The 23,875-nt window shown below is 40.1% G+C and overlaps 1 protein-coding gene across 6 annotated transcripts in view; it reads right to left on the bottom strand.

Annotated features, from left to right (window-relative positions):
• The window catches only part of CDC14B (cell division cycle 14B), a 40,701-nt gene extending 17,435 nt beyond the window's left edge, over positions 1 to 23,266 (bottom strand). For 5 of the 6 annotated variants that reach the window (XM_027653148.1, XM_027653149.1, XM_027653147.1 and 2 more), the window contains exons 1-5: positions 23,129 to 23,266; positions 16,057 to 16,150; positions 15,057 to 15,132; positions 13,181 to 13,273; positions 2,011 to 2,087 (exon numbers count right to left, since the gene is read on the bottom strand). In XM_027653148.1, the coding sequence (XP_027508949.1) occupies positions 2,011 to 2,087; positions 13,181 to 13,273; positions 15,057 to 15,132; positions 16,057 to 16,150; positions 23,129 to 23,132 (344 nt within the window). In that variant the 5' untranslated portion in view covers positions 23,133 to 23,266. The remainder of the gene's footprint in view (positions 1 to 2,010; positions 2,088 to 13,180; positions 13,274 to 15,056; positions 15,133 to 16,056; positions 16,151 to 23,128) is intronic. The other variant, XM_027653146.1, reaches the window with a different exon arrangement.
• Between the last annotated feature and the right edge of the window lie 609 nt (positions 23,267 to 23,875).

The raw sequence follows: 23,875 nt of genomic DNA, 5'->3' as shown, positions 1-23,875 counted from the left end.
GGAATGGCATATTCTTATTAAGTGACCTTTATTAGATTCCATAAGCACTGCAGAGTAAGCATTCTACAGGAACACTTTAGTCAAGTAAATAAATAAATTAAACTGAATCTACATCAGAGAATATTATGTCTTGGCAGAACATCTTCTTTTGAGACCATGCAGTCCTTATCAACAGAGAATTGCTAATGTTTCTAATAAGTAAAAAATGTATTATGTTCAATTTTAACTGACAGGAGGAAGAACTTTTGAAGTACCTGGATGGCTGCCTCTAAAATTTTTTTCTAGCCTTTCCTTCCTTCTGAATCACTGTGAAAGGTGAGTGGGGCAGAAATCAGCAGGAAAAGGAAATAGCAGAACCCCATTCAGGTAGAAGAAAAGACACACAAAGGTGACATTGTAGTGGCTGTCTGTCAGACCACCCGACAAGGAAGGAAGAACAAATGGACAAAGCCCTGTACAGACAGACAGACAGACAGGAGCAGCCTCACATTCACAGGCTCTGGTCCTCACAGGGAACTTCAACCACTCTGATATCTGTTGAAGGGACAGCACAGCAGGGCACAGGCAATCCAAGAGGTTCCTTGGATGCACTGATGACAACTCCCCCCTTGTGGGAAGCCCAGCAATCTGCAGAGACTGCTTGGTGCATAAAGGATGCTATTTAGTCTGTGAGGGTGGGAAGGCCCTGTCACAGGTTGCCCAGAGCTGCCCCTGGATTCTGCAGTGTTTAACATCCTGCTTTGCTGAGGCTGCTGAGCTCTTTGGGCTGGAAGTCAGCTTAAAGAAGACACAAGTTCTCCATCAACCTGCACCTCAGGAAGTCCCCCATCATCCCCACATCACCATTGGCCAATCAGAGCTCAAATCAGTCCAACAGTTTAATTACCTGGGCAGCCTCATCTCCTCAGATGGGAAGATTGATGGGGAGAGAGACAACAGGTTGGCAAAGGCATACAGTGCCTTCAGAAAACTTCATAAAAGAGTTTGGTGAAATAAACACCTGAAGAAAAGCACCAAGATCAGTGTTTACAGAGCCATAGTGCTGTCTGCTCTCTCATATGGATCTGAATCCTGGGTCATCTACAGCCACCACCTGCAACTCCTCGAACGCTTCCATCAACGCTGCGTCCGTACAATCCTAAACATCCACTGCTCAGATTATGGGACCAATCCATCTGTTCTAGAACAAGCAGCAGTCACAAGCATTGAGGCCATGTTGCTGAGAACACAGCTGTGCTGGGCAGGGCACGTCTCCAGGATGAAGGACCAACCACCCCCTCCCTAAGATCTTGCTTTATGGTGAACTTGCCACCGGCTGCCGCAAGAGAGGAGCCCCAAAGAGGAGATACAAGGACTGCCTGAAACAACATCTCAGCCTTGGCCATATTGATCACCAGAACTGGTCTACTCTGGCCTCCAATCGGGAGGTCTGCAGACACACCATCTATAACGCTGCTGATGCCTTTGAGAACGCAGCAGGATCACCCTGGAGGAGAAAAGACAGCGCAGAAAGAATCGTGTCTTGCAGAATTTACCACCTCAGGAGTCTTTCTGCTGTGCCTTTTGCAACTGGACGTGTCTGTCTCGTATTGGCCTCATAAGCCACCAGTGTGTTTGTAACAAACGTGGGTAGAGCCCTTCCCAAATCTTCGTTCATGAAGCCCAGTCATGATGATGCTATTCAGTGTTACAAGCCATTTGTGGGGAATGACAGATATTTTGATCAACTGTCAACTACTGGCACAAAATCAGACTGCTAAATGAGAAGCAACGCAGATCAAAAAGCTCAAGGAGAGCGCACACAAAGCAGTGTGGCTCCATCTCATGCCAGCACACTTCAGCACCAGCTCCTGACACCCCTACTCTCTGAGTACTTTAAGTCCACAAAGGGAACGTGTCCCATGAAAAAACTTCATCACAAAGAAACTCCAACACAACGTAGTACTGAAAAATGCTACATTCTTCTTCAAAATATCAAGGCACAGAGGGCTCTATCAGCTTGTTATTTACCTGAAAGGAAGATATGAAACACTTCCTGCCAATATAAGCCTGTACACATCTTCTGGGGATTCTCTCAGGTATATTATCTAATTTTGGAAAAAGAAAGAAAAGGAAAAGGATTATTTTAAGACTAGTATCAATAAGTTCAAGTCACTCATCTATTACAGAAGGCATAATTAATTATCACAGACTTCAAAAGTGCTGGAAAAGAGTGGCATCAAGAACAAATGTTCCCAAGTCTGCAACAATAAAGCTAACATAACATAAACAATATAAAGTCCTGTCAATCTAGAGGAATATATATTTTAAATTAAGTTTATAGATTTTTGCAGGAGTTGTTCATCTATAGGCTGCAGTGAAAAAGCTTCTGTCCATCTGTTTTCTTACATATTTCTATGCAACTCTGTTAGACTGGTTTGTAGATTTTTTTTTTTAATTAAGCTTTTAAGATGCAAATCAAAACACAAAACCCCACAGAGGTATCAGCAAAGCTATGAATCATCTGCTACACAAACAGTCTATACACTCAGCAGACAAGACTAAAACAGTAATTCATGTATATTTTGATCTTCCTACAGCAGATTAGTCCAAATTCTGTACTTCCTCCTTTGCACTGGTGAGGCAGCATCCAGAAATTAAATCCAGATGCCACAAAAAAAAATAAAAATTAAGTAAATAAAAAAGAAATCCGTAGCTTCAGAAGCAAAATACTAAGAACTGAATGAAGTAACATACTTGAGGCAAGATGTATCAAACTTTTTACTGTCAAAAACACTCAGAAAAGAATTCACAAAAGACCAACTTACGAGAAATATCCACATGGTCTTCCATCACAACATGTCTGATCCCTCTTGGATAGCCTTTAACACTAAGGTCTCCTTAAAGAATACCTAAAACTCCTCTTTTTTGCATATCTCTTCTTCAAATACCATCAAACACCATCCCAGCATGGCCAGGAAGTAACAACTGTTAATAACAAGCTGCCATTAACAGGTCAATATTCAGTAATTTCAAGTTAATACTTTTTCTTTAAAACTGCATTAACTAAGCTTTAGCACACTACAGAAAGTTGGGATTTTTTTCAGTAACCTTCAGTAAAATTATTTACTTCTTTTATATTAATGACCTTTTTCCTTAGAGGTTATTTGAAAGTAAAAATCCTCTTGAGTATTAATTAAACATCTCTCAAAAATCTAAGTGTGGCATATTTGCTTTCTATTTCTTTGGACATTTTTCCCCCTTAAAAGTTGCTGTAGCCTTTCAAATTTCTTTGATGCTGCTGCAAAGCCAGTTTGAACAAATGGCTTAACAGACCTTAAACATCCTCCCTCCACACACACACACATACACACACACACACACAGAGAACAAGAGTTGGAACAGATGTTGCTAAAACACCCAACAAACAAACCCATCTTGAAACATATCCTAAACAGAGAGCTAAAACAGACACGGCAACAGATGACCCCTTTGATTTTCCTCTGATTCAATTACTGTGCTGAGTATTTTTGGAGCATTCTTCCGGTTACATTAGCAAAACAAACAAACAAAAAATCTTCCTTGATAAGTAGTTAAGTAATGAACACTGCATGTTTTGTGTGTGTGTGTGTGCTTTCACTGGAGAGAGGAGACTCTTGCATTTATATACTTGCAAGCATACACCCAAAATAGAAATATACTTAGAAAGCCCCCCCCAATATAATTAAATAGCTAATCCTCAGACACCAGAGTCCATTTTCTATTCTGCAGGCATATTCATTGCCTGATTTAGATATAAGGTTATCTTCCCAGAAATTTCAAATTATGTGCTTTGATACAGTCCTAATTTGCCCCCTGCAGCACAGTGAACACATACTGCTAGCAGCCATATAAATCTGGCACTTCTTGTTTACCAGGGAGAGAGCCCTGCCCCTGAAAAACGTACAAACCACAGACACGAAATGGCATTAGCAAACAGATGGTAATTAAACAGCAGAAAGAGAATTTGTGGCCAGAAATGAGTCACCTGGAAAAAACTCAGGATTGCAGAATCACAGAATCAATTAGGCTGGAAAAGACCTCTGAGATCGAGTCCAAGCCTTGACCAAACACAACCCTGTCAACCAGACCATGGCACTGAGTGCCACACCCAGTCTTTCCTGAAGCACCTCCAGGGAGGGTGACTCCACCACCTTCCTGGGCAGCACATTCCAATGTTTAATCACCCCTTTTTTGAAGAAATTCCTCTTAAGGTCTGACTGGACTTCAGTGCTGTCAGGCTGGGTAATACACAGAGAGTACTACTTGTACCACAGGCAGATAGAAATGGAACCAATAGTAGCTAATTCTGTAAGTGCTTGTAGGTCAGAAAGGCCAAGGATTTCTCCCATACCTCAGCTGAGCTTTTATCACCTTCTTAAAGAAAACAAGATTCAATGCAGAAGCATTTGTTTACAAGTGTAAAAGCTGCGAGACGAGTTTTTTTTCCATTACATTAGGTGTTGTATTAAAATAAGTCTAAATAACGTGGCAGGATACTAACATGAAACATGTTAGTTCTTAAGCACTTCTGAAATTACATTACCAGTGAAGCTGCTAGAAACACCATTTTAACATACATGCACATGTGTAAGGACTTTCCTTAACACAGCTAGATATGAACACTTGCTGCATACAAGGCCACTTAAAAAACCCAATGTAGTTTTGCAAAACCAAAAATATATAGTACTTCCCGCACAAATGAAGGAAGATACAGTATATTTACTGAAGAAGGAAGCTCTTAAATTTCTCAGAATTTTCTGAAGCAGAGATCTTGCTATCCTTCAGCTGTGACACTACTATACACAACAGATGAAACAGCAGTTGATGAAATGGTCAGATGGTGTACTTCGTGAAAAGTGGCTTACAAAAAAAATGAGGTTAGTGTGAAGATAGCTAGACAGGTGCAATGTGTGGAGTGCTGCAAAGAGGAAGAATGACATTCAGCCACTGCACATACACCATAAACAGATAATTACTTCACAAGGAAAGTATCCAGGCAGTAACACAACTAAGAAGCTCTGAGAGTCAAAGTGGACACAGGATCAGCTTCTGTCACAGTTTAAGGGAGCACCCAGCTAGAAATCCTGGATGCAAGAAGGGCTGGATGCAGGCTGAACATAGGTGGGGCCTAGGTTCAGGATGCAGGTGAACCAAATTCCAGATATGGAAACAGGTAAGACTGGAGGAGGGAGGGAAGGGGCAGCAAAGCCCAGAGCAGCAGTAGAGGCCACATCTGCATTAGGAAATGTTGTGCACCAGAATAAATGCATCTGTAGACTGAGAGACAGCACTGAAGATCTGATATTTGCACTATATAATTCCAGCAGCTTGTAAGCTTTACAGCTAGTTTTAGTCTGTTTCTGTGGACTGAATGCCCATTACCCATTGGGATTGCTCCTAGACTGCTCCATGAAGTGAACCAAAGTGCAGTTGGCATGGTTTAAGGAAAGATTCACTTCAAAAAATATTTCTGACATTATCTATCTATCTATCTATCTACAACTACATATAGTACTGTTTCTGAACAGGAGAAAGCCACTGAAGCCTAAAAGATGAATAATTTCATTGGAATGATGTGGGTGAACAAAGACTAAAGAAAGACAATAAATGGGAGAGAGAAAGTAGAAGTGATCAAAGACCTGTAGCAGACAGAAGTGTTGAAAGAGTGAAGGACTTCCTAAGGCAGCAAGCAGAACTGAAGTTTCAGAAAAGAAGAGAATGAAAATGTTGATCTGATGAATAGCAAGACAAAGATATATTTGTAAATTCATGAGGTATGTATTGGGGAAAAAGGGGAAATGGGAAAAGACAAACTCCAGAAATCAAAATATACAACAGTTGAATCTAGTTTGTTGGGATGCTGATTACAATTTATGTTTCTGCTGTGCTAAGATGACAAAAACTTTCACAAATAAAGCTGTTTTCTTAAATTAATACCAATAAAGCAACCAACAAGAACTACTATTAAAAAGATTAAAAATAGTGAAATAATTTCAAGCAATATTAACTGTTATTCAGCAGAAGTAGGCATTCTCTGGGATAGATTTTATCCATTTTTGTACATGCAAATGAATTTTTGTACACGTAAATCAGAATTTTACACTGATTTCCCAAGAGCCTCCTTTCCTGCAGATCAAGAAAATAAAATAAAATTTAAAAAAACCCAAAAAACCAAAAACACTCAAAAAACTTAAGACAATGCAGAAGGCCCGAAATTCATAATCCACAAGTTCAGTTGCTTTCAGAATTTTTCTACAATCATATGCAGGGTAGATGGCTGTACATACATATCTACATACACACAAATACACAGAGAAAAACTCTTAAAATAATCTACAAATGTTCTATTTAAACACTTTTCAGGAAAACTGTTACTATAAGGAATTGATGCCTTTTAAGTCTAACAACTGTTTTATCACAATGTGTAATCACTTCTCCACACCCAACTTAGAAATTTGCTTTCTTTATGCCTACAAAGAAATATCCCACTGAACTTCAAAATACAGCCAGAAATTTGATATTAGCAGCTGAACCACTAGCATTGCTCTAATCACCCTTTTCATTTAGGACATCTGTTTCTAATTAAGGGAGTACAGGCAGTTCTGCGAATGGTCAAGAATCATCCAAGTATTGAGTACTGGAAAAGGTGCACTCAAGCACTGCTCCTGCCAACACTGCTGTGCTGTCAAACAGCCACTTTAAAGTTCACTGAATGAAACAGAAGGGCTTGAAGGATGAGGCATTCTTTATTCCTGAGCATTTCAAATCAACCACAGAATGAGAGCTTTTAGAATGCCATGTTTTTATGTGATTCATATTAGTGTTTTCAAACCAGGCTGATTTTTTTAAGCAACTGTTTACTGCAACCAAGTTACAATCATCAGAACAGTGTTCACAATAGCATAAAAACTATTCCTGCTGGAAAAGGAAAGGAGCCTCTGGTTGAAAAAGGCATCTTAACTTTCAATACATGGGATTGCCAAGCAAAATAATAATGCTGCATGCAAGATAAAACATATTTGATAAAAATAATCTATGATGTAACTTGTTGCTTCTTCAGGAACGCTAAATAGGCTATTGAAATATGCTTTACTGTTAGAAACTACCTCAACTCATGTCTGTAGATAGCACTTTAAATTCATGTCTCTGATGTCCTCACTATAAACAAGTTTATCCACTTGCTTACCTTCAACTGCAAAATCTACTTAAGGCTGCTACCTCCATTGTACAGTTTACCAACCGTGCTGACTTAAAAGCCAGAAAATAATGAGATAATTAATTTTAAACTGCTTACAAGCAAATTTTACTTGACACAACTACGTTCCGAAACTGTCACTCACCCAAGACAGCCTGAACTGCTGTAAGCAGCAAATAATCACAACCCACCCACTCTGAACAAACGCAAGGAACTGCTGTGACTCAAACACCAGCTGAGACTCAAACACCAGCTTACAGGGGTGTTAGAACTTAAACCTACTAAATACTTTTTTTACATTAAAACTTCCACTGGATATACTAGTCAGTTAATACATTATATTCCTAGCAATATTCCTTAGGAAAAAAAGTTAGATGTTGCAAAATTAAAACAGAAATATATTATAGTAAAAAGGCTCCTGTATGGATTTGTGGTGTACATGTACATGTGATGAATGTGTCCAACGGTGCCTTCATTAGGAGACACAGTCATTAAGTGGATAAAAGTGGCAGAGAATAACTGCCTGTCTCTGGCAACTCTCTTTGTTCCTCATAAACAAAAGCAAGAAACCCCCAATTACGTTTTAAAACAGCAGAGGGGAGGTACAGAAAGCCCTGTTAGCTCTGAACCAACTGGGCTGGGCACATCAGTACTTCACAACAACTAAGAAAGCAAGCCAGTACCACAGTGAGGGACCCCAGAAGAACAACCCTTCTTCTCCTCTGGGGACAAGTAGTTGACAAGAATATCCTGAAGAAGACCCTAGTAAAAACTGCAGGAAAATCTGCCCCCGTGACGACTAACCATGATTTCCCAATTTCAATTCAGAGAAGGCAGCTTTTGAGAGGACACAAACACAGAGGTAGCCAAGACTCCAGGCAACTTCTGCATAAATGAAAGGTCAGTGCTTTGTCCATCTCGTCTCTGCCACTCACCCGTCAAGCACCTCTCACCAAAATGCAGCTGAGGGTAAACATGGTTTACCCACTCATAACTACCCCCTGACCATCACCCAAACTGGACCACTGAACAGGTTTATTTCAGGCTTAGCCAAAGATAATTCTGCAATTGCCACAGTAAGAACAGAGCAGTTCAACATCACATCCATGGGTGCCAGCTGCTGCTCCAGCCTCCAGCTCGTACCCCGCATGAGGCCCACAGCTAGGAGGGACACTGACAAATTGAAAAGGCAAAAAACCAACACTACGGATTAGAAGGGATGAAGGAAACGCTGCTTACCCTGAAGAAAGAAGATGAGAAAATAGACAAAGTACAGAGATGAGTCCTGGAGAAGGTGACCTGAATTACAGCAGTTCATGGGGCGGTACCCTGGGAGGGTCACCCTCCAAGTACATAATTAGTGCCAGGCCTGAGAAAAAAAACACTGTTACTAAGTCAATGTAGCCAAGGGGAGAGGGGGGAGCTTGGGAATTGGGTGGACAGGACACAGAGGGTACATTTTCTTTCTTAATATAGAAGGAGCAATGATGGAAGAAGCAGACTTTCCTCACCCACAGCCAAGTCCTGGTGAAAATCAAGAGAAGCCACTGTAGATACCAACTCAGAAGATCACTGCTGCTTTGGTAGTGTGGTAAGGCCTGAACAGTGCAGATAGCTTTCAAGGAAAAGATTTTTCTTTAAAAGGTGAAGAACAAAAGCTTCCCCCCCAACCCCCGCCCCTCTTTCCCTTTTCCCCCTCCACCCAAATAAAGTGTAAACATTCAACCCCAACACACTGAATTCTGGCTACCCTTTGTGTGGCTGAATGTGTGGCTGCCAAATTTTTGCTAATCTACACAGAAGAGTATTATTCCCATTATGCAGTATATTATCTGTAAAAATGAAACAAAATACAGAATTAAAATAGATGAAAGATGAACAATAAAGGGATTAAGGTCTAATTTGTTAAGATTTACTCTAAAAATAATATTTCATTCTAAAACTACATATATAAAAATGTATTTGTAAATTTTGTTCTTCATTTTCAAGGCCATGTTATACTGAAGAGCTTGAGTTAGGCTGTGCTGTCACATCAAAGTACACCTGGAAGGAAGTAGAAGATGCAGGAGGAGGGAGAAAGAAGTATGAAGCCTGGAGAGTTCATAAACTATCTCCACTGAAGAGGAAAGAAAGACAAGTTAGATGAAGGGGAAGGGGAAACATTAAAACGCACCAACTGTGAAGAAAAGACTCAGAACAGACTTTGCTTGAAAATGAGAACACTAACAGCTGCCCTTACCACACCACAGTTAATAGAGACTTTCATAAGTGCCTTAGTAGTCCAAATGAGCATATCCCCACATGATATATATAAACACACATACACATTTACACAAAAGATGTTGAATTATAAACCATGCTAATGTATCCCAACTCCTTGAAGCAGAAGTTAAATAATATTCTGTTTAATAATACAAATTTAAGGTCAACAAGTCCTTAAAATTACATGTTCAGAAGTTGAATGGAGGACATAGAAGTCTCAGAGGAGAACTAGTTATACACAGTTTATCAGTTTTATAGCTTAAATGTGACTGTGCTTGAAACAGAAACCCACACAATCCCAAACCAGAAATCACACACACTTTGCTGTTCCTGAAAACCTGGCAGCCTGTTATTTGGAACAAGGAACTTGCAGCACCAGCATCTGCAGAGCACTTTGCATCCAAAACTGTGCTTAAGTTCTCAAATGCCTTACAACACATGTACACAAGCAGTATTTTTGTGACTAACTCTGCAAAGGCCGTGCTCCCTTTCTACCTCCTTGCTCTTCCTTGAGCATCAAACCTCATGCACTACCACACAGTTCCTCAATCTAAGGTAAACTGTTGAAATGGGAACCTACCATAAAGCCAAAAAACCAGAATCCAACAAGAAAACACATTAAATCCACAGAAAACAAAACACAGTGTCAACCTACCACTTACACTGTAAGATCAGAAATTAAATGATGACAACCAGCTCAAGCAATGAAGCATCACCAACATGACAGTCTGACAATAAAATTAAAGAAAAGCTTCTGAAAGATTTGACCAATAGCTGGATGGATCCTCCTTCATCAACAAGCAAAGCATTCTGAACTGAAGAAGGTGGATACTTAAGCCTACATATGTTTCAAATAAAGAAGGCCTCGATATTTCCTTTCAGTAAGGAAATATACTTACAGACATGTTTATGAGGGATTCTGAACAGATCCTACATCATTGCTCACTCCAGAAAGAACAATGCAATTCTCTCTGCAGAAAGCAAAAATATGGAACAAGTTTGTTTGAACACCTGAGCAACGGGAGCTGTAATTAAGCCTGTCTCTTCACGAAAGATCATCAAAGGGTGTCACGGGAAAAAGGAAGCCTTGGGGGCACAGTCTTTCTTCAGTGGAATCCCTCCCACATGAAACTGGGAAGCAACTTGATCTTGCTGGGAAGAAAAGGCAGTACCAAAGCCAAAGTCTATTGCACTGGAGAGCAAATCCATCTAGCTGGAGCTAATTCACCATCTAAGACCTATGGATATGCAGGACAGACACGTGCGCATTCAGAGAGGTGACTGGTACTCCCACTGCACTTCACATTGCCCTGAAGAGAAACTGCTGAAACAGTTCATGTATTCAAGGCAGTAACTTAAGCTGGTGGTTTTGACTGGCCTCTTCCTGCCATAGGCCATCTGTCTGCAAGCAGCACTCCCACATGCATGGGCTAGTCAGTCGTGATCTCCTGTTCTACTTCAGTGGGATCTGTGTGAGCATCCTTCCTTCACTCTGCAACCCCCACTTCCTGCTACTAATCCCCATCACCTACTCCAAACAGCCTCCATGTTTAATTACTGTGCTTTGGACTGTCATAATCCATACATATTAATGTTAGAGCTTTATTCAAGTCTGTTCAAGCACTGCCCTTCAACTGCATGCTGTTATTGCAACATAGCAGAGTGTAAGGGACTGATTAAAAGATGGAGTCTGCTGAGCCACTGCCTCGAGCATGGAGCTAAAAGGTGTTGATGCAACAGCCAGGCTGCTCCAGAAGCTGAGCTGCTTGCAAAAGCTCCAGGAGATAACTAGCAAGTCATGGCAGGCAGGTAGACAAGCTATTCTTAGCAAAAAAAAAAAAAAAGATAAGAAGTTGTTACAATCAAGAACACAGCAAGGACCCTTCCCAATAAGGCATGGCAGGCAGATCTGGCGTGAACACTCAGGGCCCATCTTGGTACCAGGCGACCTTTGCTTGGATACTGGTGAACTGGCCAGTGGGCATCCAGGGGCTACCACAGCAAAGGAGTGTAGGGCCATGCCCAGGGACTGCTGCCACCCTGTTACTCTGCCTGCCTCAGAGGATACAAGGCGACCAGGGAAGAAGCAGAGATCTATCAGCCTGCAAGCCAGCAGCACTTCATCGGGGTGGTAACTCCTGTCCTGTGCTTTTAACAGCTACCCTGAGCTTTTCCTGCTTTTCTACCTTCCTTCTTTCTCTCTGCTCTTTACAAAGATAAAGCTGAATTATCATTTGGGGATCCAGCATCTGGCCTTGTTTGTGCCTTAATCTCAGAATGTTTTAGAACCTGGTTCCCCTCTCCAAGTGGATCAGAACTAAAATAAGATTCATATTAGTTTCTCTGTATACTTTTGCATAGTTAACCACAGTATTTTCTTTAGATTGCATTGCCATTAACTAGTTTTCTGTACCAAAATTCTGCTCTAAATGTCAGCTGCTGTGCTGCACAATACTAGGACACATATTCAGAAGTGTAGGGAAAAAACAAAACCCATTTCTTTTCAAATAATGATTGATAACTGAAGCCAGTCCTCTCTCACTTTCTGGGCCTCCCTTTTGATCAAGTAATTAGGAAGAAGTAGTTTTCCTAAAAGCTACAGCTGTTTTGTCAGCACAATCCCTCTAAATGCAAACAAGCTTAGTAACCCATGTTACCAGTTTCCATGTGGTTTAAAATAGCAAAGGTCTACAGCAACATGTCTAAGTGCCTGAGTTTCAAATACCAAGAGTGACACATTTTGAAATCTAGTTCTCAATTTGTAATAAATGCTGTAAAATACAGACAACAGAGAAACCCCGGGGGGAGCAGAAAATGGACATCCTGCATGATGCAGAGGGGCAGCAAGGAGACTGCCTGCATCACAGAAAGTACCGGGTAGCCTTGCAGCCAATAAATAGGAATGACCTAAGGCTCCATGAACTCTGACCCCTCAAACCTCCAACATCAAAAAGCACAGAGCTTTTCATTTCATTTTATTACTCAGCAAACAAGAGAAACGGTTACAATCAAGGTGTGTTACCAGTCCAAACAGAACATAAATATGGTACATCACATCTTTCATTCTGAGGCTTTCAGCATTTTATTCCTTGACTACACTTTTGTGTACAAATACATGCAGCTGTGATGTAAAGCCAGCCCTTTTCTCCTCTGCAGTCATACCCTCGGCTCAGCACCTTTCCAGCCACCTTTCATACTCCCAGGCTTTATACAGGCCCTAAGCCTATCACACATTCTCACTAATTCTCCTGGGTTGACTGAAGAGATCATCTTACAGTAAAAAAGACACAGCTGGGGAAGGAAAAGATTATTTAAACATGCATGTACTGGCAAATGATACACTGTACTCGGTGTAAGACACTATTTCTGTATTTGAAAAAAGAAAAAGGGTTTGTGTGGCTGGGGGAAAGGTAAAACTTCAAGAAGAAGTCATTTTTATGAAATGGAAATACTAATTTTTCTTTTCAGTGATGCTCTTACTTCCTGGGGATACAGATTGCAGTAAGAAGGAAAAAACCTAAAATCATACAACTTCACTCACATAGCTGCTAGACTTTAGAAACTCTTATTATGTTGTACATTAGTATAATGATGGTAGGATGATTTTCAAGAGTAAAGAATTGTCTTTATCTTGCTGTTTTAAAAACTGAGTATGAAAAAATGAACACAGTTAGCAGCTGATGTAAAACTTTAAATACTTACTGCGTAGGAGCCTATGAGGAATGCAGCATTTGCTTGTTTTTTCTGATCTAAGCCAGTATAATGAATTATTTTCTTCCTTGTCAATGAAAATGACTGTATCAAGAAATGAAAAAGATTATGATTTTGCATTTTAGACCTTTTATCCCTTCTTTTATAAAATTAGAGGAAAACAAGAGTTTGTTTATCAGCCACCTGTATTTAGAGAACCAGCCATACTGTAGACTAGTCCCTCAGAAGCTTTGGAAAACTTTGCATCCCCACCTAGATTGTTCTGGTATTTTTCCCAGTATCCAGCCTAAATAATTTTTGGTACAAATTACAGGAATCTTTTATTTTTCTTCTTACACGTATTTAATATTTCCAACTTCAACCCTTATGTAACAGATAGCCATTTATGAGAAGCAAATAGAAAATGGCCTTTTCAAAAACAGTACAGGCATAATAAAGTTGCAACAGTTTTAAAAACAGAATTTAGACATTTTCATTCTTAAAGAAAACCTGACTCTCTATAAATCCACTAGTATTTGCTTCTAAGCATCAGAAACATGCTTGGATTAAAATATTTTGAAAGTATTTCTAAACTTTATCATAAATAGCTTTTTAAAATATCATCTTGGCTTGGCATATAGTTTCTCCAATTATCTTAGAAACTGGGTGGAATGGCATTTTCCATAGAAAGGACACAGACATCTGTGGTGTCAGTTATCCCCTAAATGGCCCTTGAAACAAATTCTGATGTGCTTAAAACTGCATGCTTTGATCAACTGCTAAGCTATCATAAAATGTCATTTTACGTATTTACATAGCAATGTTACTTGCTCAGATACCATCCAATGCACTCAACACAAATAAACCCCAGATCACTGGCAGAAATACGTTCTCAATCCTAATGTGTCTGTCCAATATCAAACCTAAGATATTAAAAAGGTTTATAATGTGTTTGTGTTGCTTCAGAGCATCCTGTAAACAAAAATCAGAGAACCTTATCTCTGGCAAACCTGTTTGTAGTACCACAGGGATAAAGCAAGTCTGGATCATGCAAACTATTATCAGTGACAGACATCAAGGAATGAAAAAAATACACTCTTAATCTATAATGTTCTGTATACTTTCCAATTTTCACAGTTCAGTGGCAGCTTAAAGATCTAAGTACTTTTGAAGAGGTAAACTGTGATTCACATTAATGCAAATAAGCTTTTTTATCTGCCTTACAGGTTTTGTGCTCCAACATCTATTAGAGGTCAACTAACTTGTAGTCATTCATGTTAATTATTAGGAAGTAGGGAGTCCCTGTTTTAAAGACACTGTGCTCTATCTAGAGCCCAATCCTAAAAATTACTGAGCATCCCTAAGAGAAAATAATCTGCAGAAGGAGCACAGCAGTCTCCTTCAGGCCAATGCCATCAACGCTACTGAAGATCAAATGTTACTTCTTACTAAAGAGATGTCAGCAGCAGAAAAGACCAAATCAAACCAAAACCATCTCAAATAAAACCGTGTTGCACTGCACCCTCCAGCTCACTCAATATGGGCAAGATTGCCAAGAAGACTGAATTCCAGGAGGGGAGCTTTTCATTTAAAAGAGTCTGTATTCGATTTAGCAACTGATCTTTCAGAAGCTTAACATTAGTTACTGCCACAGTGGTACATCTTCTGGTTCTTAAAAGTAACTGGGTCTTCCCTTCTTATCCTCCTCCTCCCTAAATTTACCTCGATAAACTCTGGCATTCATATTCAAAACTCAGCTGGGTTAGGATTCTAGGAAGGCACCTCAACAGCAACAACAACAAAAAAACCCCCACAAACCAAAACCTTTGGCCCATTTGTTTTTGTTTCTTAAAAAGTCAGTAATATTGAAAAAAACCCCAAGTGTTACCTTTAGTTTCTTATTTAGCTTGCAGCAGTACCTGTAGACCATTGCCAGATTGAGTGGTCCAAAGTCTGCATAGAAGCTGGTAGAAGAAAGGGGAAAATTTGTATATGACCCCTGTGAACGCCTTTTCTTGTTAATAAGATGCACAAAACCAGGAGTAATACTATAAAAGGGACATATGTACATCATTCTAAAAACAAGCATGCCTTCTTAGATACATACATACACACTATTTTGTTGGAGGAAACAGTTTTGTCTTAAAATATGGACTAAAACTTTGTTTTTCACACAGCACCATTCGAAACCAAACTCAAGGTTTGAAGAACTTACTTCTCACTACAGTATTACTCTGTGACAGAAGTTTTTAAACTCTATTTTAAGAGTAACTCATAAGCTTTACTTTAAAAAGAAGGCAATTGATAGTGCTAGAGAAAAGTAAACACAGAGAATAAAGACCGATTAGTACTTTAAAAACCAGCAAGCACGCCCTTGGTCGAAAACATTTAAAGAATTAGCAGCATTCCACATAGTAAAAGGCAAACACTGTTCACTACAGGGGAAATAATATATCCATTGTCAGCTCATAAAATCTTGAATTGGTTTTGCCAGTTTTAACTCTTACTGTAGGAAGTTCAGACATTCCACTTTATATATGAACAACCACAGACACCCCCTTCAGCCTGGCAGTTCAGTGTGCACCTCTGGCTCCATAGGGCTGCATCATGTTCCTGTGCCTTCTAACAGGAATGGGCACAATGAAAGCTTATGCTTTGAAAACGTTTTTAAGAAATCCTGATTGGAAGGCAAGAAACTATTCTAAGGCATATAATCATGGCAGGTAAGTCTAAGACCAAACTCATGTAATTAATTCTATAATGGAAATGGTGTATTTCCCTCAGCTCAATTTAAAAACAGAATGCCAATCAGGCTGTTTCCTCACTGCTGGTGTTCTGACTAATTTATTTCAGAAAAAAAAAACCAGAAAAAATAAGACCATACTTACTTCTCATACACAAGTTCATCATCTATGCAGAAATAATGGGTATTTGCAGCTCCACTCTTTGGTTTTTGGCAGAGAATTGCGAAATAAAGGCGATCTGAAACGCAAGAAAATTTGAAGCTTTTATAAGCACCACATTTTTCTGCTGAAAGCCTGAAGTATTACCTGTCAAGGGTACAACTTTAAATGGTTTAAAATGAAGAAAATCTTCTTTTGAGTATTACCCACCCAGGTATTATTATTGCTCCAGTATTGAACAAACAAGGCACACAAAGATTGAGGCTTTTTGCTCAGCAGTGTTCCCATAATCCGCAGCTCTTTTGTGTTCTTTTCCAAAGTGTTCCCCGTTGGATGACTTTGCAAAAGAGCAGGAGCCCGACTTGCACCCACATCCACAGCAGAGTCCTCCTCTGGCAGGTGGTTGCACTCTGAATAGCAACCCCCCCCCAAAATTATCACAAATCCCTCTGCACCTCTGAGCACCTACGTTAAACTAAAGGTGTCTCCTGCAGGCAGAAGGCATCCTGGCTTCCTTTGTTAATTCTTTTTGCAGGGAAAAAAATACCAGCAGTATTCACACAGATACAAATTACTTTTATGGCTGGGGAAGCTGAGGGCCCAGTGAACTTTAAACACCGACTGTGCTGCTGCTAATAAATTGCTGTGCTTGAGGTAATTGGTCAATAAAAACTGAGGCTTGCAGCACCACAGCAATACTTGTCTTCCTCCTGCTGAAAAAATATCATATCTGGATTAAAATTCAGATAACCTTTAACCAACTAGGTGCCTAGAACAGAGATATTACTTAAATATCAAAACAGATCACCTGCACGTAAATGTATTATTTCAAAACAGAATTTGTGATGGAGAAAAACTGTATCTCCTTTTTGAGACAGTAGGAAAAAAAAAAATCACTTTAATCTTCAAAACATCCTCCATGACCAGCAGTTAGACATCATTACTTGTATCTTCAAAATAAGTATGCCATGAAAAGGAGTTCGTATTTCCATATTTCAACAGTCATGTTCTCAGTGCTCACCTGTGTACAGTAATATCTCAAGGGGTGAAGGCAGAAAAGACCACCAAAAAGTGTACATTTGCAAAATGCTCATTTCAGTTGCCTGTTGTGAATTGTTTGGCTTAAACATTTACAGGTCATGTGCAACCAGTGGGATGTACAGTGAGGCATGTCAGGCACCTCGTTCCTTACTCTCTCAGCAGAAGCAAGGCACCAAGACTTGACTATTGAACTCCTAATAGTCCCATCTTGTAAGCACAGCAGCTGCAGGACAGTATGGAAAGTGTATTACCTGCAATGTACCTCCCAGTATTTATTTACCAAAGTATTCTCTAAAAACAAACCAAAGGACCAAAAAATTTAGAGTAATGCCATGCATTTTTAAGACGTGAGTAAACTGGCCCAGGAAGTGAAATACATGTGGAGAAGCAAGTGCACTGATATCCCAACTGGATGCAAAATATGCTGTGGCAAAAACTGCTTCACATAAAGGTAATGCTGGGGGTGGGCTTTGGGGTTGGAGGGACCCCCAGCTCTCCACAGCTTCCCTCCATCTATCCCCACCTCTGTGTTAATGGCTGAGCAGCATCAAGGTGGATTTGCATGAATTAGAAACTGCAGTAGGTACCCAAGTGCAATATTAAGAAAAAAAAAAAAAAGAAAAAAAAGAGAAGAAAAATAGAAAAAGGGGGGGGGGGAAGAACAAAGCAAAGAAAAAAAAAGAAAAGCGATAAAAAGAAAAAAAGCTGCTTTGCTGATTTATTTGCCTCTGGTCTGAGAATGTGAGCTAATGTGGGCAGGAGGAGAACTGAGGGCAAAGGAGGAAGCAGAAAGGAGAACTGAGAGGATGTGATATCTAGGGATTGTGTTTAAACTGGCATTGCCAGATTAAACACATGTCACTACAGCCCCAGGCTATAATTTCACACCACTTCTAAACTGATTTAATGGCTAGCTGCCACCAGGTTCCTTACAAGGAAAAATCTTCTGAGTTAGCTCACTGAACGAGCCTGCTGGGTGTTAACAGTAGGAATACCCAGCCAAAACTTCTCCCTCGATGGCATCTGTCCTTTAGTGCCAGTCTAATTATCGACTAGACTGGGCTCTCCCTCTTTATTGTACACAAACAATAACTGCATCAAAGTCTGGGCAGAATGGCTGTAGTACTCCAACTGACATGCTACCTTCTTGCACTTCAGCTTCTTCCCAGAAGCTTTATATCACTTGAAAACACAAAAGCGCTACACAAAGAGTAATCCAAAATCCTCAAACACAAAGGGAGGATCAAAATGAAAATAAATATAATTTGCACAGGTCAAAGACTTAATATAAGTTAGCATTTTGCTCCTAAACAGGATTTGGAATAACAGAGTCACATCCTCAGGGCTCCTACTTTCACTGAAATTCTTCTGCAGCTTCTGCAAAAATGTCCAACAAAAATAAGAATTCTTGTCTTGAGCAAGCAGTGTGTATTTTGAATAGTTGGTATACAATTTCTGCAATGGTAACTCAGGACCACCTTAATTGCAGCTACTCTAAAAACACATGAAAGAAACCTGAATTCAATGAATTTACAGAAGTACTTCACAACCAGAGCAGTGTGTGCCAAATGCCCATATCCTGACAAGCTGTCTATTCCCGTGCACTGCTAACAATTGCTCCCTATCATGGAAACAGCAGGCTCCATCTTTTTAACATGTTTCCTATGGGGAGATTTTAGAAATGAGCTACACAGAGAAGTAATTTCCTGTAAGTGTATTTTATTTACCTCTCTGCTGACTTATCAGTCCAAATGCTGTATTACTCACCATGGCTGTTTTTACCTGCTTTTTTCCCCAACATATTCCCAGTTCTGTTTAGTCAAGGATTAGTGTGTTGATTTTTTCAACAGGAATTAAGAGAAAGGAGAATTCCTTCATTAAGCATCTGATTGCAGGATTGAGGGTGTACACATAAAATACACTCAAACACTGATGAATTGATTTCACTAGGAGCCCACAAAGGTTTGAACTGCCAGAAGCAAGGCTTCCCTTTTATTATCTTTATGTTTCCTTTGCTAATTTTAGCTTTTTGGTATTTCATTTACATAAACTGCGCTTGAGCACTTCCTAATTCCTGCAAATTTCTGATAAAAAATCATCCCAAAACTATCAAACTGGAGCAGACCTTTCTAATCATCTCTCAGAAGAACGAGAGTGGGGCTCACTGCCTTAGAGGCACTGCAATTAGGAGATATGACTGCAGCATGTTAGATATACTTCAAATACACTTAATTTTGTTAGCCTTATATAACAAAACAGTTAAAATACATAAATTGAGTAAGCATCCAATGTACAACAAAATGAGCCTACATACCCCTAACAGAGGACTAGGCTACCACAGCTGTGTGACTGCTGGTACCTCAACCAGTGAGACTAAAGGTAGCACAGGCATGTCTACACAAGCTGATTGCAGTGTAGAGAACTGAGAGCTACTTCAAAATCAGGTTAATGTGAATTTAGAGACGAAAAAATAATCTCCTTCCTTTTACTCTCAATAAGCCTGATGCTTCTCAGGTTCTGCTGCACAGGCCTTCAAGGAAGAAATGTCAGTAATTCAAGAGTCACCATTAGACTCGATTACCTTAAGGGTCTCTTCCAACCTAAACAATTCTGTGATGAGACAACTAAATACTGAACAGACACTGGTGGCAGGACAAGTCTGCATATGATCAGCAAAGGTTATTTCATTAAAAAAAAGAAGTTCCCCAGCTCTGTTGTTAAACAGATGCCTTAGATGAGAAATTCAGAGACTGACAGTACAACAAACCCCAGCGTTAGTCTGTTTTGAATTACCAGGAATGTAACCAAAGAGTTATTTACTACAGGAAGAGAAGTGTATTTCTAGATCTAGAGTTGGTATATGGAATTTTGTTGTGTTTCACTTAAAAGTCAACACATAAAAGATATATCAGAAAATATGAAAGACAAATTTTGTAGCAATGTCAAGACAAAAAGCAAAATTGTTTAAGATCCTCTTTTTAGTCCTTTTTACGATTAATTCAGTCATCACTATGATATTTCAAATTTAGGTGATGACAGAGTTGGCAATTAGAACAACAGCCTGAACTCTGAAAAAGAAAATGAAAACACACTGAAAAGCTAAAGGAACTTTTTATTTAACAGAAAACCATGAAAGAATTACTTTAAGGGCTATGTCATGACTGATCAACAACACTGCTACCTTACTAAAATGGAGTCCTGGCACTCTGCTGCTCTTGATTGGCACACAAGACTATGTATCTTCATGCACTGCCAGTTCTGGATTAGACACTAAAAGCCTCAAACAGGTATTTAAAATCTCAATTTTGAGAAGGACTAACAAGAAAGTGAGGTCATACTGATGAAAGAGTAAACAGCTTTTGTACCAAGATAGTTACATAATAAAAACTAACTGAAAGTGTTGATAGTCAAAATGTTGTAACCTTAATGATACTTTTTAGAAGAGTCCTTAGCATTCAAAAAAAATAGTTTTCTATATAGGACACTAAATTTATCATGACAAGTCAGCAATAAGGGAAAAAGACAACTCAATGGTTTGAAAAAAAAAAACCCAAAACCAACACAAAACTAAAAAATCAATGAATATATTAAATTGAGTATTTCACTATCAGATCCAAGTGACAGTGTAAGCAAAATGATTCACAGTGCAGAAAAAACAAATAGGCATGTACAGTGCAGCTTAGAGGATCCTTTAAGTTGTTAGTTCCTCACTGTACACAAACTGGATGTATATATTCAGCAGGAAGACAAACAAATTTCAGGAAATGCCCCATGATGCTGTATTACTTAAAATTTTATGCCACCTATAGTTATTGTAGTTACTTCATTTTAGAATTAACCACTGGAAGCAGAAACACATAGCTTTTTGCCTGAGGTTTATACATTATAATTCCACCTCTTCTTTACATTGTTACTTATAAAATCAGAGCAATGACAAAGAAAAGCAGGCAAGGAAGGGAAACTAATAGTTTTCAAGTTTTCAACAGGATTGTTACGTTTTCTTTAGATTATATAAATTACTTCTCTCAGAGATCAGAAGGACATGGGAAGACACTTCTAATAAACAGAAGAAATGCACTCACTTCCAGCAATTGGAATTAATACCAGCAAGTCTCACACATTAGCTGGCAAAGAGAGAATGATAAAGCTTACTGTGCAGCTTAACAGACCAAACAAAAACAATTTTTAAAAGAACAGCTTTCTTGAAGAAGACTAATTAGTAAACAAAAATACTTAGGTGATTCTGATTAATAATTATTCTGACAAATAATGGCTGATTAATACAACTCACTAAAAAATAAAGAAATGCAATAATTACTGTAAGTGTTTTGAGTATAAAATTCATGCAAATAATGGATTAGAAACTTTGCTGTTTATGAAAGTAACATCACACAAGAAAAGTTTACAGCAATTTGGGTTTATGTTCTGCTTCTATCTTTTGCAAAGATCAAAATGAGGGTAGCTTGCAGTGTTCTTATTAAGCTGGGCACTATTTCTGTAAGCAGATAAGCTAACACAGATCTCTCCATCTTTACAGTAGTTCAAATATTTACCAGTATGTCCACTTTTAAGAATAAGACCTTATCTGTCTCCAGCCCAAAACTAGTTACAAATTTCTCAGAACTGCATTGTGAAAAGGCAGAACTGATAGTTCAAAATTTGACATAACTTTAAAACAGATGAATAAAAAGGTAAGCCTGTTAGCTTATTTTTTCAAGATTTCTATTAAAAAAAAAAAACACGACATAGCAATGAACTAAAAATTAGACAATATTTCCACTGATAGAAGCTTGTAAACAGTAGCCACTGTGCACAGCAAGATCAAGACAAAATGAAGTATTATTAGACATAATAGTCTAGTGCACTTTAATCAAATTTGTTCTACTGGGTACTGCTGAAGATGGTGAAATCCCACTGAAAAAACACAGGTCAAAGCCTAGTTGCTCTACTGTATTTAAAAGGGTGAGGATTTCTTTGAAGGAGAAAATACAGTAATTTGATGGGCCTGTTGTTGCCAGACACACATTATCAGATGCAAGCAATTGCTGCATGACAATGGTTAGAGACCTGTTTGCTGGAGATGTGAGCTGGCCAGGCCTGCACCATAATCCAGGTACTGAAATTACCTGATATCAAAAAATCATCATCTGTCAAATGAGGGGTTTCTTCACTCAACCTTAAAACTGTACCATCACCATTTCCTATATAAATGGTTGCTGTTATAGCAAAAAATACACATTTGGAGTTATTGTAGCCTTAGTGTTCTGCAGATAAGTACACCATTATGTTTCTCTGGGAAAATTAGGCCTAAAATGCTGTATTTTAGCCTGGAGTATTTAGGATTTTACTCCCTAACAGTATCAAAGCTTTTTAAAAAGAAGATTCTGGGAAGCTTTGGGAGTTTACATTCTTCCCACATCGCTATACCCAATTTTCAAAACAAGATCTTATAGTTTTCTAAATGTGCTGTTACCTAGAAGACACATTAGGTAATTTAAGGAGCCCTGTTTCTTGGCACAGAAAGAAAAGGTACACTGGTGCCTTTTCTCCATGTTTGCTCTTTACAGTTTTGCTTGCTCTGTCCACAGATATTCCCATGTCCCTCCAAAAGATGTGCTGAGAGGTTTATCTCTTGCTTTTTATGAGAAGTTGTAAACACACTACCGCTCTCACATTCTGACTCGACTTAGAAAGCGATTTGTTATTGTTGTTGTTGTTGTTGCTGTTTTGTTGTTGTTGTTATTGCTGCTTTCAGGCAAACTAAACTCAAGGTCGTCTTTTAGCCGGGGAGACTCAAATCTGAATACAGAACTGCTCCGGCCGCGCTCCAGCAGGCTCCTTAAAGCAGGCAGGTCCCTGTGCCAAAACAAAGCACGGCTCGGCGCCTTGGGTTACAAAAAGGAGGGACGACACTGAGCAAACCCGACTGATTAAACCCAGCTATTTTGACTCTCCAGATAAACTTGCCGGCACTCCCGTGTCAAGAAGAGATGGGACCTTTTGCCCATTATTTTACCCATTTGCCAGCAAGCACGACATCAGGGGAAAGATTTATACATGTATATATATGTGTGTGTATATATATATGTACGTATATATATATATATAGATATATATACACACACACCGCAATACAGGGAGAAACGTGTTACTTTTTTTCCCACCCCACAACGTGTCGAACGGACAGAAACGTGTTTATCGTTGTTTTCCGTTCCCTCTGCCAAGCCGAGAACGGCAGCGCAGGGCAGGCAGTGGGTGCTCGGCACTGCCAGATCATTTATCCCTCCGGGCGAGCCGCGCAGTTTTCGAGAGCAGCGCCCGCGGGGTGACACGGCACAGACCCGGCTGGGGACACCCGGCTGGGGACACCCGGCTGGGGACACCCGGCCCCCCGCAAGGGGCTGAGGCTGCCGGGGGTCCCCGGGAACCGCTGCGGCGGGACGGGACAGCGGGACAGCGGGACACCCCCGGGGCCGGCGGGACGGACGGGACGGGACGGGACGGGACGGGACGGGACGGGACACCCCCCTCCGCTGCCCCGCGCCCGGCACGCCGCCCTCACCCGCGATCCTCAGGCAGATCTCCGGCCCGGCCGGGAGCAGCGGCCGCCGCTGCCCCTCAGCCGCCGCCGCCCGCGGCGCCGCGCCCCGGGTCCTCTTGAGCGCGGGCGGCGCCGGGGCTGCGCGGCGCCGCGCCTCGGCCCAGCTCTTCCGCCTCGGCCGGGCCGGAGATCTGCCTGAGGATCGCGGGTGAGGGCGGCGTG

Source organism: Corapipo altera, unplaced genomic scaffold, assembly GCF_003945725.1.
Source record: "Corapipo altera isolate COAL_440 unplaced genomic scaffold, ASM394572v1 61305, whole genome shotgun sequence".
NCBI classification, from domain to species: Eukaryota; Metazoa; Chordata; class Aves; order Passeriformes; family Pipridae; genus Corapipo; species Corapipo altera.
This window is presented reverse-complemented; position numbering and strand designations above follow the sequence as displayed.